The 17,989-nt window shown below is 35.7% G+C and overlaps 1 protein-coding gene across 1 annotated transcript; it reads left to right on the top strand.

The window, feature by feature from the left end:
- The first annotated feature begins 3,166 nt into the window (after positions 1-3,166).
- On the top strand, positions 3,167-12,214 carry LOC115411811 (uncharacterized). Its single transcript, XM_030124014.1, has 5 exons — positions 3,167-3,444; positions 4,720-5,016; positions 5,101-5,409; positions 7,775-7,901; positions 10,124-12,214. Coding segments are annotated over exons 1-5 (777 nt in total). The 5' UTR covers positions 3,167-3,401; the 3' UTR covers positions 10,125-12,214.
- Positions 12,215-17,989: the final 5,775 nt, after the last annotated feature.

Genomic DNA, 17,989 nt, shown 5'->3' with positions numbered 1-17,989 from the left:
CATTCTCTTCTTTCCATTACAAACAGTTTTTATGGACACTCCAACTATTTTTGAAATCTCCTTTGGTGTGACGAGTGCATTCAGCAAATCACACACTCTTTGACGTTTGCTTTCCTGATTACTCATATGGGCAAAAGTTTCTGAAAAGGTATGGATAATAGTGTTAGGTATGATTATGACATCAGTATATGTTTGGTTTCAAAACAATTGATGTAGTGCCTGCTGAGAAAAAACAACTAAATGTTCATTGTAAATTTTGCTTCCCCACCCTGTACACACATGCGTAAAACAGTCATACAAATTTGAATTAAAAAAGTGTTTAAAAGGAGAGTGCAAATACGGTTTGATATGAATGTAGTGCAAATGGTTATAAATATAAAAAATATATATATATATATAAATACGGATTTGAATATATACAGATTTGGACAAGTGCGGTTTTAGATACATAAATATGGTGCCTATAGACAGTGATGGACAACATAAATGGAATGGAAGGAGGGTTGTTATTACACCACATATGTAGACCGCATATGTGGTGATCTACTGGGAGCAGGACTGATTGTGGAGTCCGACAGCAGAGGGAAGGAAGGATCTGCGGTGTCTCTCCTTCGTACAGTGTGGGTGAAGAAGCTGGTCACTGATGGAGCTTTCCAGGGCTCTTACAGTCTCATGTAGGGGGTGGGAGACATTGACATAAATAATGACAACTACAAATTTTCTTTGTGAAAAATTATGTGGAAAAAATTTAAGTGAAAAAAATAACATTACACTGTAAAAAATATTTACATTTACAAAACTATTCTTTCATAATAAAATGTAAATAAATACATAAATAAAAACAAAGATGAACAACCCAAAATGTGTAATTTTAACAATATTCTGCCTGTTACTAAGTGTTTTGTGTATTTATAGATCCACTGTGATCTGTAGTTGTGTTAATAATAAGAGATGTAATATTGTAGAAATTGTTCAAATTTTAGTTCCAAACTCCAAAATTTTAACAATATTATACCTGTTACCAAATGTTTATGGAACATTGTGTGTAATGTACATGTATAAATAATGTCGAGGCATAATATTGTTAAAATAGCACTAATTTTTCTAATGAAATTTCTATTTTTTTCAGGTTATTCACATCTTTTTTCTAAAATGTAAATAGTTTCATTATTTAATTGGGGTTTTTTTGTCCTAAAACAAAATGAAAAACTTGGATTTGCCATTATTTATAGGTTTTTAAGTCATTATTTTACTGGTCTGGCCCGCTTGAGATCAAATTGGGCTAAATATGGCCCCTGAACCAACATGAGTTTGACACCACTGCTATAGAATCAGGGGTCTTAAATGTACGGCCCGCAGACCAAAACCAGCTGGTGGGATGAATTTGTAAACTGTAAAAAATTACTCTGAAAATTTTTACAATCACAGGTGTCAAACTCATTTTAGTTCAGGGGCCACATAGAGCTCAAGTGAGTCAGACCAGTAAAATACTATCATAATAATCAATGAATAATGACCACTCCAAATTTTTCTTTCTTTTAGTGTAAAAAACTAAAATTACAGTATGAAAATGTTTTTATTTACAAACTATCCTTTCACAAAAAACTGAATAACCTGAACAGATCTGTTCAGACAAGCTGAAACATTTTAAGAAAAATGTGTCCAATTTATACAATATTTTCCACTGTTCCACTGTCATCTGTTAGGCCTAGTTGTAATGCACATGTGGAAATGATAAGCTGAAGCATGATATTGTTAAAAATCCACGCATTTTTCTTGAGAATTTTTCAGGTTGTTTGTGGTTGTTCATGTTATTCAAATTTTAGGGTAGTTTGTAAATGTAAACCTTTTCTTCATGTAATTTTACTTTTTTCATTCTAAGACAGAGAAAAATTGGGTTGTATATGGCTCCAAACTAAAATGAGTTTGACACCTCTGCCCTACATGTTATTGTCTAGCAATCACCCCCCCACACACACACACATGCACACACACACACATGTACATGTACACGCAGGCATACATATGCATATATAGATACACAAACACATACATATACATATACAGTTACACATACACACACGTACATGTACAAGTACACGATACATATACATATACACACTGTAAGCCCGGACTTTGTGTTTACTAAAATGCTTTAATTACAATGTACTTAAATGATTTAAGTTTTATTACATTATTATAAAATGTTAAGTATATTCTACTAATTTGTAGACATAGTTGAAAGTACGAAAAACTTAAGTTGAATGGATTTAAATCACTAAGTTTTAGTCATGACCACATCTTTTTATGTCTGCGTTGCATTGTGGGTATTTGGCATTTTGTTGAAAATGTGTTATTTTATGTGCAGGGGCTCAGCGGGGTTGTGGTGTTCGTGTTAATTTAGACGTAATGTGTGTATGGCAATGTTTATTGGCCTTTTTGTGTTTGTTTTTGTATTGTTGTAGAGCTGCACCATGACTGAGAGCCATAGGCTGAACAATGGCTTTACTGTTCATCAACATCTGTCCTATCTTATATAAATCTTTAACTCTAATCAAAATCAAAAAAGTTATAAATAGACAAATTACACTGATGTAAAATCCTGCCTAATAATTATCCACTGCAATATGTTCAGTAGAATTATTATAGTAAGTAATTACTTTATATTGAAAAATTCTAAATTAAAATAACAGGGAATTGAGTCCAACGAACTGAAGATATTGAGTCTAATGATTATACAAAGCAATTGACGTTGCAACCAATTTTAAGTTAAATTAACTTGGCATTTAGTGTGTTGTACTTAAAATAGCAATTCCATTCAAGTCAAGCATTTAAGTTTAATACACTTAAGTTTTCACTACTCATTACTTAAATTTCTTAATGTAACCGGTTTACTCAAATTTTTTTTTAAGTAAACTCAACTTCTCCGGTCTTACAGTGCATACACACAGACATATGTTCATTAATTACATCATGTGCGTAAATTGGCCAAATGGCTCCAGGAAACTCCTTCACCTTGATCCATGCTCAAAACGCCTCCGCATGTTTCCTGTGATGGTAAAAGTAGCAGACGTGAACTCATATCGCTTTTGAATCTGCTTTTTTTTTGTCTGTCTGAGTCACTGATTTTACATTAGCCTATGAGATAGAAGCGGAAATACGCACTCGGACAAACCAAACAGCCTGGAGTGTAGAACCACAAGTTTCGCTTTTACACTCTGGGAACAGACATGTGAGGAGGTTCCTCTGAGGCTGCGGCTGGAGATTTAAACCACCCGTTGACAAGGGGTTTATTTAATCGGCGCATTAACAGATTATGATCATTATTCCGCAGTAAATGTTTATACAGATGAGTCCAGGAGCGCAGATCTATTAATCTTCTTCCGCTGTCCGAGTGCAACATGATTGCATTAGTGGGCGTTTTATTGGTGGTGTCTGTCTCAGGTAAGGCTCCAAACACCTGCTGTCCTCTCCTGTTAAGTAGTGTAAATGTTTAGACTGTTTTTTTACTCTCACTATGATAGTATAGGTGTAGCTGTATGATTGCATTCCTGTCTGTTTGATCATTAATCTCATGTCAGGCTGTGTGTGGAGATTATTGAGACATGACTCATATTAAAGAAGCACATAACACCATTTCTTATTTCATTTCCTGTTAATTTGTAAGTGGAAATGTCTGCCTGAAGAGATCACATGATAAAACACTTTTATTCAGAGAATCAACACAATTGTTCCTTTTTTTTTGTAAATATCTGAGTTCATACAAAACTGAACACCTAAAAACATTTAACATCTTATTGTTTTGGTGTGTTTTTCTTCCTAATATCGGACTGTGATGAGTCCATACACTTCCATAGATTGTCCGTTTTAAACCTTTAAATGCTTAGTGTTATTCATTTTACTTTATTTTCTTGTTTATATTTGTACACTCATGTCAGACTTCTATTAAGGTTTCAGTCAAAATTTAAGTGTGTGAAAAATGTGACCCTTTATTTACACTGCTGTCTATAAAGTTGGCATAAGATATTTGTACCTTTTCTCATAAAATGATTGTGACTAGGTAATTTATTCTTGGTAGATGAAGTGTAACTTGGCCTCAGTATGTAATCATTGTACTAGGTCAAAGGTGATTACTGATGTGATTACTGATAGGAATCAAAAGAGAAATGTATCTGAAAACAAAATTATTCCTATTTATGGGCAACAGTGTATTATCTGTATATTAGAGAATTACACTGTATTATATTAAAAACCTACATGTAAGTATATCAATATTGTAAGTGACTGTAAGTGAGTATATTTGGGTCAAAGGTTATCATTGCTGTTTAAACTTGAGAAATACTGACACATTGACATAGTGGCTCTGTAGCTGTTTTTCATTAATGGTTAATGGTTTTAGCACCTGCATTATAACTTTCAGAAAGACATAAATGGAGAATATAGAATAGTTGAGGCAGTTATGACATATTCTGCTATGACGCTGAATTTCCTTTCTAAGGATAAATAAAGTTGAAAGTTATTCATAAAAATAAAAAACAGTATAATTTATGTGAACATCAACAGTTCAGAGGTTATTGATTAATAACAAGAGTATTTTCTGCAAAACAAAAAAGAAAAATTAAAACATCCACAGAAATAGTACAAAGAAAGATTGGTTTTCACATGTGTCACAGAGACTGTAGTAGTCTAAAAGCTTTACTGATTTGTTTTCTCCTCTAGGTGATGACCAGGTGGAAGGCATCTTGGGAGACAGTGTGCTTCTTCCATGCTCCTGTTCAGGCCGAGATACAACTCAGCCAATGAAATGGCAGATGAACGAACAATTTCGTGTGTTCAAGAATGTGAACAATGTGTCAGAATTCAATGAAACCTACGAGGGTCGAGCCAGAGTGTTACTGGAGAGCAACTGTTCTCTTGTTCTAACCAGAATCAAAAAGGAGGATCGGGGAAAATACCAATGCATTTGTCACATTAATGAAAGATACAAGGATTTCCCTGTACATCTGACTGTAGTTGGTGAGTCAGATATTTCACAATGTGTGCCAGTTGATTGCCATTGTAATAACTTGCCATTGTTTTAACTTGAGACTTCTCTTGCAGCTCACTTCAACGTTTGCCAGAGGTCTGAAACGGTCATCAGTCCAGAGGGCGAAAATGAAAAGGTTTTTCATTGTGCTGTAAGTGGACATGACAAGGAAGCCAAGATTCAGTGGTACAATGGTTCACTGGATGGACAGCAGCTTCTAAATTCTTCTGAAACTACCATAACTCACACATATAACCTGAACACAGTGAATGGCCTCAACATTTTCAGCAGCAAACTGGTGACTCATCTCAACACACTGAAGCCCAAATGTGATGTCAAGAGTGAAGACGTACAAACTACCATTACAGAGACCTGCAGTGGTAGTAAGTATCTCTATTAACATTTGTGTTGTGTTTACAGGCAGTAACATCCTAAACAATGTGTAGGAAATGATGGGGACTGACACATGAAGAGGCAGATGAAGTGTAAATAATGAGGGTCAGACAGCTTCATATTGTTTTACTGGATTGTTCATCAAGTGTTGGGTAATATTTCTTGGCCTCCTGCTCTTCCTGCTGTTGTGTTCATCTAGGTTGTTGTTTTTCCAAGGCAACCAGATGTGCAGTATTGAGGAATTTTAATAAAATCCTGAATAGACCTTTGAGTGCAAGTTGAGACATAGCAGGCCTCGGAAATATCAATCATTTGTGAGTGTTGACATTGCAAACCTCTGTATGTTTTTTTTGACAAAACCAACCTCAAAATCTTTAAAGTGGGATGACATCCTCTGACTGGGCCGAGCTCCAAGGTGAACGAGAGAGGCAGCAACTCAATACAGTGACTGAGGTTTTAACGATGCTGCCTCCTTCTGTAACATAATGTTAAAGACCCATCACACAACAGTAACAGTAACAGGGGTCAAAAGTTGGTCATCTTCATGTAAGGGTCTTAGTCATCTTGAAGGACCAAATGTTCTCACTAGTTTACAAGGTTATTATCGTTAATGAAACTGACGAAAACTAGAATTGAAAAAACATTTTCGTTAACTGAAATAAATAAAGACGATAATTAAAAGAAAAAAATGATAACTAACTGAAACTGTATTGTGTGCTTACAAAACTAACTAAAACGTTTAAAAATTATGGATAAAATTCCCTTCATTTTCATCTTTGTCAATGTCGGATTGATATGAAATCGATTTATTTTGCTTGAGCATTTTTAGCTGGCGGGACCATACAGCACTTCACAGTCCATCACTTCTCGTCACTTGTCGTTTAGCGTCGGCTTCTTGTCCCCATTCTACCTGGCTACATGGAGACTAAAGTTGGGAGAAAGCAGCAGAGTCCTGTATGGGATTTCTATGAATACAGTGGCAAGGAAGATAAAAGATATGAAAAAAAACCTAACACTAAAATGAAAACTAATAAAAACTAGCAAACCTGCTCTAAAAACTAAGTAAAACTAACTGAATTAGAGAGAAAAAAAAGTCAAAACTAAATAAAACTAAACTATAATGTAAAATCCAAAAAATGGTTTCTGATTTTTTCATTAGAAATGATCTGCCTCAGAAATTAAATGCACATAAATCTTACATACTTTAATAGGATGAATTGGAAAACAAACGGCAGGTACTGGTTAGCTGATGTTTTCAATGTATACATAAAGTGTTATTACACATATATTATTTTATGTACACTTATACAATAGATTGATACATCTTTGACGAGAAAGAACCTGAAAAGTCAATGTATTGTAATGTGCAGACAGTGTTTTGAAGTAGATCTGGTGACTCTGAGAAAAATATTTTTGAGTGAAACCCATTCAGTCATTAATTCTCAGAATTTTTCATTTTGAGCCAAGGCTTTATCTTAGAAACTAGAGAAAACCAACATTTATGACTTGATTTTTCTTTATCAGTGACAAGTTATAACCAAAAAATGTGTCGTACATAATGGTGAGGACCCATAAATGAAAAGCAGACGATGTTATACAAAGGTAATGCAAACTTAATGTAAACTTAAAATAAATGTATGTATGTATTTATTTACTTATAGTACATTAATAATATTAGGTCTGAAGGTATAACAATGTCATATTAATTGCATGCATTACTGGAATAAAGATAAACTCAAACTTACTAGGACATACACACCTGGCTGATGACAGGAAATAGAAACAAGAGAAAACAAATTACAACATCCATCCAACAGATACTATGGGCTGGTTTGTGCCTGATCAACTTCAGGAATAGAGGGAGGACTCCTTTCTCTCACTGCCTTCAGCATAAGTCATGTGACTGCTGATGTTAACGTCTAACTAACTGTAAAAATCAAACTTCGTAACTCTGAACAATTCTGTGCTTTAAGTTCAAATATGTAACAGATCTCTTTTGTTAATAGACTTTACAAAGCAAATCCCTAACACCTTTGGAAATGTTTGGAAAATTATGAAAATGTTGTAAATGGACTACATAAACACACACTTGCTTCTGTCTGTTGAATATGTTGTAAACAGGTTGGTTTTAGACAGGTGCCAGGTTGACAGGTCTGTGCTTTACTCAGAATTCTGTCTGTGCAACACACTAGGAGTAGATTAATGTAACCAAAAACACTTTCTGTTACTGTGCCCGCACATGCTGTGCAATGCTATTACTGTCCGGAGGTACATCACTGCCCCAAGCCTCTGGACACAATAAGTGAACCCCAGCATCACATTGTTCATGATATTCTGTCTTTTTCTTTTACACAGGCATTGGTCAGGTGGTCCAACCAACCCAGGAACCAAACATGAACAGAGACAGAAACATTATAATCATTCCCTTTGTGACGGTAGCTGGATTATGTGTGGTCTTGTGGCGCTGGAGGAAATTCTCCTAGTAAGTTTTAAGTGTTTAAGTCTTAAGTGTCATAATGTTAGCGATCTACTCTGGATTTGTGCTTTAGACTATCGACCTGATTTACTAAAGGAACACAATGTCAAGACAAGAATAACCCGCACTGCTTTACCAAGACCTGGACAAATTAGCACACGACCATATTTCTCATAGACTCACCTGATTAGGGAACAGGGATTCTTCAAACAACACACATAAAGCTTGTTATAGTAATGTGACAAAGTCAAGTTTCAGTTTTATGCACATTTTTCTCTCAGGAAACAGTGATATAGATCAAGGAGAAGCAGCAAAAGAGGGAATTTCCTGTAGTAGAACTGGAAATGAATGTAATTTAGCCTAAAATAGTGGCTGAAATACTTTAAATCGCTGTTTCCAGAATATTTGCAAAGGCATATCAGGGTTATCATTGCAATCAAGGTAAATACTAGACATTTTTTTGGCACAAAGACTTATGACTTTATGTGAATGTAGAACCCCTGCTTCATTTTCTTGCTGATTTGAATGTTATGTCAGTTCACTCTCAACAATAATGATCTCAGAACCAGGAACAATGCAGGTAAAATATGAACTTTGTGAACTGTTTTGTAATCGATCTACTCTGGTAACGCCTTCCTTTGTTATTCTCACCAACGCCACCGCCATGTCTAACTGCTACCGTTGCAGGTGCCAAGGGCCTCGGCTCCAAAAAAATGAAACTAATGCGGAAGTATCTTAAAATAATAATATTGCTTTTCCTGGAGTCATTTTGGTCTCACTGGTTTTATTTGGGCCCTTAAGATGTACACACCTTTAAATTTTTCCCATTAATCAGATCTCAGATCAGATAGAAACTCTGGTGTCTGCCATGACAGACTTTGATATGACAGCTCACTTGTGTGCCAAGTAGGACTTTCAGACTTTCAGCTTGTTTAATTAAAGGAGTGATATTTTGCCTCTTTTTTTAAATTAAATTATGCATTTTAAAATATTTCCCTGCGGTCTACATAAACTGTAAATGCTATGCTTTGGTCTAAATTCTTCATTAATTAAACTCCACAGGTCCATCTTCAACCCTATTTCTGAGTAATGACATCAGAGAGGCTGTTTTGTTTTGTTTTGTTTTGTTTTGTTTTTTAGCACTGGCCCTTTAAATGCACATGAGCCACTCCACACCCCCTCCCAACAACCAACCAACAACTGAACATTTTAGGTAATCAGCTCGAAGTTTGGACATATTTTCAGTCTGGACTACAACCACTGCCGCTGACAAATGATTATGGCGTACTTGGAGAAATGTTCATCGGAAGTCTTGACCTTATTTGTGCAAATGTCGTGACGTAACTAGCTATAGACATAACAAATTAAGCAGGAATTAAAACAGGCTGTAGAAATCCACTCAATTTTTGCCAAAATGAATATAAAGATAGCTTTGCAGCACCTGGAGGATTTAAATTCAAAGTTTTTGAACTGTTAGGGTCCAAATACACAAATAAATGTACCAAAGACTAATAAAAGTGTGTTTAGCAAAATATGACGCCTTTAACGATTTAATAATTTTTTTTCCTGACAGACAGCTCTACAGTTGTTGTTGTTGTGGTTAATAGGTTCCACCAACAAGACTGTATGTAAAATGATTTTGTTACACATTGCTTCATGAAGTTTAGGGCCAAGTTTAGTCATGAGTCTGTAGTCAAGCGATTAGCAATAACTCACCCCTGACCCTCGGAGTTGTCATAAGTTCAAATGTGGTCACTTCTGGCTCCAAAAACCTATCATGGCTGCAGCCAAATCACAAACTAATGGATTCAAGACAGGTGTTCAGAACCCAGTGGGTGACGTCACACTTCCTACATCCACTTATTATATACACACAATACCAGGTGTAAATTTCTTTTAGTGTCTAATATTGTTTTTTTAGCAGTAAATGAACATCTTATGTCAGTAACTCACATTGCACGCCTCATCTTAAATACTCTCAAGGAAAGGGGAGGAAAATTCTACAAATACAATTATAATTAAGTTTGCACTGTGCCTCTGTACTGACAGTTCTTTAATGCCAAATAAGTGTTTGTGCTTGTAAATCTGGCTCTGGAAATTAGAAAGGAGTGTGCAATATGTGCATATATGTGTGCTGTGTATATGTGTATATAAGTACTGTATAGGTGTAGATATTAGTTGATCTCTCAGACGAATTTGCTTATCTATGTCCTATGTCTTTGTCTCAGGGGTTAATCAAAAAAAAAAAAAAAAAGAGGGAAGACAGAGGAATGAAGACTATATTACCAAAGACCTACAAGATCACGTCCAATGCAACAATGTGAAAGCAGAGTGTCATGAAGAGTGGTTAACCATGAATCATGTCAGTAACGAAACTGTGTACAGGCAGGTTAAATCCTGTCCTCATGTCACTCGTCTGTGAGTTATTTGTGACATTGGATTTTGTTGGAATTACAACTGCAGGAGTTACAAATCAAAGGAGGAAAAACAATATTTGGAAATACACACCTTCCCTCTGCATGTCTGTCCTTGGTCCAAATCAAAAGACTGAATATGAAAACAGACGCCCAAACCCCATTTTACACGACTATGGAAACGGAAGCTAATATATAATGGTTAAGAGAGCTGCCATCTTGCTTCTGACTGGAGTCGTGGAGAACAGCCATCTGTAAGTGCAGCATTCAGTCATGTATATAAACCCCCTAACTCTCGATAAAGTATCCTGAACAGCCCATATCCTCCGTCGCAGGGAATGTCTTCTGCAGCCTGTAAAAAGAGCCAAGGAGTAGATGATGAAGTTTTGCTTGCTGTCAGACCACTTGAATTACAATATTCTAAGAACTAACCATGTATTTTTTTTCATGACAACTATTGTGCACTGAAGCTTTAATACTTTTTAAATCAGGCTTTAATAAGATTTGCCTTCAGAATGTGAAACAGAATTTGGTGGATCATCATAATTGTCATTTTACTGTATAAAATGTGCATTACAGTGGCCCAGTATTTACTTACTTAAATGACACATGTTTAATTTTTTGTTGTTGTAAGATGAATATTTCTACATGTAGATACTCCCTCTCAGTGATTTATGTTTTTTACTTTATGGACACCAGTGAGTGAATGTTGTCATCTAACGCAAAATGGACATGGCTTTTATATGCGCTGTCATTATTGTAGATCTTGATGACATTTAGTGAATGTGTGTCTCTCTGTGAAGTTTTTTTGATATTTTTGATATATGCAATTCTTGAAATATAAAGTGTTCTTTCTGTTTGGTATGTCTACTTTTGTACATTTGTGATGCAATTTTTGTATTCTTTGTTATTTTTACATCCATGGTAATAGCACATTGAAAACTCAATATTATTCCACAAACCACCAGGCCACTTGATCAAGATATATGGGTTTATGTATATACAAATTTTATGATATTTATTGGCTATAGTCCAATTAGGTTCATACTGTCACCTAAAATTATAGAGATTTCCTTTTCTTTGCCATGTCAAGGTAAAAAATCAACTTTTTTCCATCTGTCTGGCAAAAAAGAAAAGGAAATCTTTATTTATCGGCTATGTTTATCTGAGAACAAAATTATCCTAATTGCGTAATACAGACATATAGGTGACTGTTCCCTAGGTCGAAAGCAAAACTCTCTGCAGTTATTGTTTCCCTCTGTCCTGAAGTTATGATGTCCTAATCTTGGCTCGATCTGATTTTTTTGTTATTCTAACTTTTAATGTCAGTTCATGAGTAATGTAACAATCATTTCATTCATCTGTCCTGCCTTTTATATAACCACATATTTGGCAACAGAACATCGCAGCCTTTGAATAGATTGTGAACATGTTGAGACTAGATGAAGAAGGATATGAAGAAATGTGATTGCAACCTATGGTGTACATTGGCATGGGTGTGATAATGGACCATGAAAACAACAACGGATTTCCAAAGAATCTTCTATTTTGTTTCACCGGGGGGGGGAGAAGTAATTCAGGACAGTGAAGATGCAAAATATGTAACAAAAAGCAACAGAGGCCAAGAGACAGAACATCATACATGTAACAGAAATGATCAAATCCTTTTACCAGGGTACATTTAGTCATATTTTGTGATCTGGTTAACCCCCTATTTGAAAATTATATGCAAGGCTGCTAATGGCTAATGTGGGAGTGCATTAACTGTGCACCTTGTATGTGTTGAAAGACAACAACTGTCATATACTGTTACCCATAAAATTGGAATAAAATATTTTTACCTTTTCCAATGAAATGATTGTGAAAATGTGATTTGTTTTTGATAAATAAAGTGTAACTGGGTTATTCCATGAGATCAAAGGTGATTATTGATGTGTATTAATAGGAATAAAAAGAATGAAAGAGTTTGAAAACAAAGTTATTCAAACTATATGGGCAACTGTTATATTTTGGAGTTTTTTTTGGGAAGAATAATGATCTACGAATTTTGGTCACTTTTTGGAGTCAACTAATGAACCCAATTTGAATTTATTAGTCATGACATCATCATTAATGCCAGTGTCCTCCACCAAAACCAAAATAACAAGGTGAATAGGTGAACCACAAGTATACCACTTTAACATTTTAAAACACTACATTTTTTCAGATGTTGTATAACATATAAAGCACTCAGGCACTAACAGTACCAAAAGTAAACATTTGTTCCGTGTGTATGAATTAAAAACATTAATCTACACTTACCCCAGATAAAAAATTAGTTGACTCTTAACCCATAAAGACTCAAACACCGTCATCTAAAATCATCTACTGATCTAAACTGTTTAATAATTGTTGATCCACTAATCCTATCATATAATTGATAAATAAATAATAAATCAATATAACTGATAAATAAAATAAATAACTTGTGTAAAATGCAGTTCGTTGTCTTTTCATGTTCATCAGATATGACCCATTTGTACATTCAGAGGCTCCGTAGTTACCAAGGAAACATTATAATTTTCTACAACACTGATTCACCAGTAAAAGAAGTGTGAATTAAATATGGGAAAATACCCAATTTTCACTGAAAAAATGCAAAATAAAGACAATGATGTTACAATAATTGTTGAAAAAACATTTAAGAAAGGTTATACAGAGAGAAAAATCATTTGGGAACTGCCACAGAAGTAGCACTGGGTCTTTATGGGTTAAAAGAAAACAAAGTTGACTATGGTTATAGTTGTGACTAATGAACTAATAAATCATCCTTGCATGTCTCTACTGCTAACTAGTTGAGGAACTATCTCGACACTTAAACATTACACCAGGAGATTTCAAGTTCATCTCTTCTTAATTTTTCTGTCATCTTTTTTACTTTTACTTCCTACATTTTCACACATTTATCTGTGCTTCTGACCCCTTACATTTTCAGGTGTTTTACTTTAAGTTGAATAAATCTGTAAAGAATGAATGATCATTTTGATTTTTGCATCACTTGTGTGACATCCCACCATGATGGCTCATTTCATCTGAACAGACATACAAATACATAAAAACAGAGACAGGAAAGAGAAAGTACAGCAGAGAAAAGGCAATATCATGCTGTGAGTTCAGCTGCTGTCATTGAAAAGTGAGCTACACATTAGAGTGAAGTCAATGTAAATTATTTCCACTTTGTTTTTCATTTTATTTTAAGGTTGAATGGTTTAACTGCTTTCTTATTATTTGTAATTCAATGAGAGATTCAGTTAGTTTTTCAATGATGATATTTTTATGTATCCTTTGTACATTTTACATTTCTACTGATGTAAAAAGGTGTGTTTAATACAGCCAAACTGAAGTTACATCTGGTAGTGTAGCCTGTCAGATTTTTTTTTTTTAAGAACAAGAAAGTCCCACCTGTGCGTGACAAATAAAACATAAGGATTTGACTTCTGTTAATGTGAAACTAGGTCAACCCCCATCTCAGCCTGGCAGGTCCTGGCAGGAGAGATGCCATTAGATAACATTGGATATGAGAATAAAGCTGTGAATCACCAACTAGTTAACTTTAACCCATAAAGACCCAAACACACACCATCGACCAAAACCATATACTGATCTAAAATGTTAAATCCCTATTGATCCACTAATCCTATCAATACATGTAAATAGTTGGTGTAAAATGCAGTTCGTTGTCTTTTCATGGTCATCAGATATGACCCATTTGGACATTCAGAGGCTCCGTAGTTACCAAGGAAACATAATTTTCTACAACACTGATTCACCAGTAAAAGAAGTGTGAATTAAATATGGGAAAATACCCAATTTTCACTGAAAAAATGCAAAATAAAGACAATGATGTTACAATAATTGTTGAAAAAACATTTAAGAAAGGTTATACAGAGAGAAAAATCATTTGGGAACTGCCACAGAAGTAGCACTGGGTCTTTATGGGTTAAAAGAAAACAAAGTTGACTATGGTTATAGTTGTGACTAATGAACTAATAAATCATCCTTGCATGTCTCTACTGCTAACTAGTTGAGGAACTATCTCGACACTTAAACATTACACCAGGAGATTTCAAGTTCATCTCTTGATTTTTCTGTCATCTTTTTTACTTTTACTTCCTACATTTTCACACATTTATCTGTGCTTCTGACCCCGTACATTGTCAGGTGTTTTACTTTAAGTTGAATAAATCTAAAGAATGAATGATCATTTTGATTTTTGCATCACTTGTGTGACATCCCACCATGATGGCTCATTTCATCTGAACAGACATACAAATACATAAAAACAGACAGGAAAGAGAAAGAGTACAGCAGAGAAAAGGCAATATCATGCTGTGAGTTCAGCTGCTGTCATTGAAAAGTGAGCTACACATTAGAGTGAAGTCAATGTAAATTTCCACTTTGTTTTTTATTTTAAGGTTGAATGGTTTAATTGCTTTCTTATTTGTAATTCAATGAGAGATTCAGTTAGTTTTTCAATAGATGATATTTTCATGTATCCTTTGTACATTTTACTGATGTAAAAAGGTGTGTTTAATACAGCCAAACTGAAGTTACATTTGGTAGTGTAGCCCGTCAGTTTTTTTTTTTTTTTTTTTAAACAACAAGAAAGTCCCACCTGTGCGTGACAAATAAAACATAAGGATTTAACTTCTGTTAATGTGAAACCAGGTCAACCCCCATCTCAGCCTGGCAGGTCCTGGCAGGAGAGATGCCATTAGATAACATTGGATATGAGAATAAAGCTGTGAATCACCAACTAGTTAATTTTAACCCATAAAGACCCAAACACACACACCATCGACCAAAACCATATACTGATCTAAAATGTTAAATCCCTATTGATCCACTAATCCTATCAATACATGTAAATAATTTGTGTAAAATGCAGTTCATTGTCTTTTCATGGTCATCAGATATGATCCATTTGTACATTCAGAGGCTCCGTAGTTACCATGGAAATACCTTCATCTTCTACCATATTGATTCACCAGTAAAACCCATGGAGTTTGATAAATGACAGTGGATGTGTAACGAGCTAAGTACAAAGGCTGAACCCAAAAGCAAGACCACAGAGTACAAGTAAAGTTGAGTGTTTTTATTAAACACTAACAAGTGAAAAAAAAATACAACACAGAGAATATCATTTCTGTGAAGCCACTGAGTCCGGGGATAGACGTCTGGACTGCGGGTGGAAATGGCTGACGACCATCAAGGCCGAGCCGGGAAAACCCCAACGGAATTCCAACTAGGGGCAAACAGAGGGAGGTCAAAAAACATGCCAGGTCATACACAGGGGAGCAAACAAGACAACGGTACATGGGGGACAGGCAGAACTCACGGTCAGTAATCCAGGCGAATGGTCGAAGCACAGGTACACGGTGGAGGCTGAGGTATCAAAGGGAGAAGGCAGAGACAGAGTCGGGTACACGGACCAGGTCGTAGACGAGCAGGCAGGATAGGAACAGGCAGACTCGGTGGTCGAGGGACGAAAACGGGTCAAAAACAGGCAGACAAACGAACAGCATCCAAAAACGCTGGTGAGTGAGCACAACAAGTTGTAGAACACAAACTGGCAACTAGACAGGGGAAGACACAGGGTTTAAATACACAAGAGGGCGGGAAGACAATTGGACACAGGTGGAACACATCAGGGTGGAGCCAGGTAATCAGGGAAAAGGTGAACACAATCAGGGAGAGGAAGTAAAGACACCAGACATGACACATGAGGGAAACTTAACAAAATAAAACAGGAAATGACAGACAACACAGAAAAGACAGACAAATCCAGACACAGTCTGGGAGCAGACATGACAGGATGGACAAACTTGGTTTTATGTTTAGCAATGATATTTTTGATGAAAACATAACTTTTCCCCAATTTTTTTCTGATTTGATACAATAAACTTTGAATTTACTCTGTGTTTGAATGAACATCTGCAGGATCATTGAATTAAATATAGGAAAATACAGGATTTACACTGAAAAAACTTCAAATAAAGTGGATGATATTACAATAAATGGTGATAAATCACTTAAGAAATGTTATATATATATATATATATATATATATATATATATATATATATATATATATAGGATTAGTACATATATATATATATATATATATATATATATATATATATATATATAGGATTAGTACATATATATATATATATATATATATATATATATATATATATATATATATATATATATAAATCCATTTGGGAACTGACACAAACTATCACTAGGTTTTTATGGGTTAAACAGCATGAAGAACATCAACGCACGAGCGTAAGAGATCAATGACAAAGCTCTCAATTCACTCTAGAGCAGGGGTGGCCAACTCTGGTCCTGGAGAGCCACTATCCTGCATGTTTTAGAAATTTCCTTCTTCCAGCACACCTGACTGTCGTTATCAGGCTTCTGCAGAGCTTGATGATAGGCTTATCGTTTGAATCGGGTGTGTAGGAGGTATGGAGATTAATTTCACCATGATTAGTGTAGGCTGGTATCATGTTTGTTATACTTCACATTACTTATTACATGTGTTTGTTACATATTTTTAAAGCAGTAATGAGCATGAAAGCAACATTTAACTCTTTCATGCACAGTGGTCGCTCCAGTGGACAGCTATTCTCCAGCTGTTCTCTTGTATATGTCATGTATGCTCCCAGACAGTGTCTGGATTTGTCTCTTTTCTGTTTTGGCTGTCATTTCCTGTTTTATTTTGTTAAGTTTCCCTCATGTGTCATGTCTGGTGTCTTTACTTCCCCTCCTTGATTGTTTCACCTGCTCCTAATTACCTGACTCCTCCCTGATTATCTCCACCTGTGTCCAATTGTCTTCCCGTCCTCTTGTGTATTTAAACCCTGTGTCTTCCCCTGTCTAGTTGCCAGTTTGTGTTCTACCTTTGTGTGCTCACTTACCAGCGGTTTTGGATACTTGTCAGTCTGTCTGCCCGTTTTGCCTTCCGACCACCGATTCTGCCTGTTCCTCGTCTGCCTGCTCGTCTGGTTCTGACCTGGTTCGTACATGGACTTCTGATTCTGCCTGTTCCCTGTTTACCTCAGCCTCCAACGTGTTACCTTGTGTTTCGACCCTCGCCTGGACTTTGACCGTGAGTAGCCTATCCCTCATGTCCCGTTGCCTCCTGAATTGCCCTCCTGTGTATGACCTGGCTTGTTTTTTGACTATCCTCTGTTTTACCCTAGTCGGGGTGCTGTCGGGATTCCTCCGGCTCGGCCGTGCTGTCCACCCGCATTCCCCGCTCACAGCCCGGACGAAGAGTCCAGAAGCACACGCCTTCACAGACGTGTTAACTATTCTGTGCTGTGTTTTTCCTACTGTGATTGTGTTTAATAAAGACTCTCAATTGGTCATCTGCGTTCTGGTCTTGCATTTGGGTTCGGCCTTTGTACTAGTCCCATTACAGTATATTCATGGGTCTTGTTGTTTTAGTTAAATTTCACTTAAAACAGTGAACGCTTATGCATCATCCCATACACTAAAATCCATTCAATTATTATCTATGCTGTTCTAGATAAACCTGATCTGCAGTAACATGTTTTAGTGTAAGTTAATTGTTACTAGACTGTAATTAACAGTTTTCTTAATTAAAAAGTTGTTGGGGTTTTTTTT

Source organism: Sphaeramia orbicularis, chromosome 21, assembly GCF_902148855.1.
Source record: "Sphaeramia orbicularis chromosome 21, fSphaOr1.1, whole genome shotgun sequence".
NCBI classification, from domain to species: Eukaryota; Metazoa; Chordata; class Actinopteri; order Kurtiformes; family Apogonidae; genus Sphaeramia; species Sphaeramia orbicularis.
This window is presented reverse-complemented; position numbering and strand designations above follow the sequence as displayed.

Bases quoted from the DNA above. Each gene is read 5' to 3' on its own strand.
- LOC115411811 (XM_030124014.1), top strand. From the start codon at position 3,402: ATGATTGCATTAGTGGGCGTTTTATTGGTGGTGTCTGTCTCAG. The intron at 5,017-5,100 runs GTGAGTCAGATA...CTTCTCTTGCAG, and splicing joins TGTACATCTGACTGTAGTTG to CTCACTTCAACGTTTGCCAG. The intron at 5,410-7,774 runs GTAAGTATCTCT...TCTTTTACACAG, and splicing joins TACAGAGACCTGCAGTGGTA to GCATTGGTCAGGTGGTCCAA.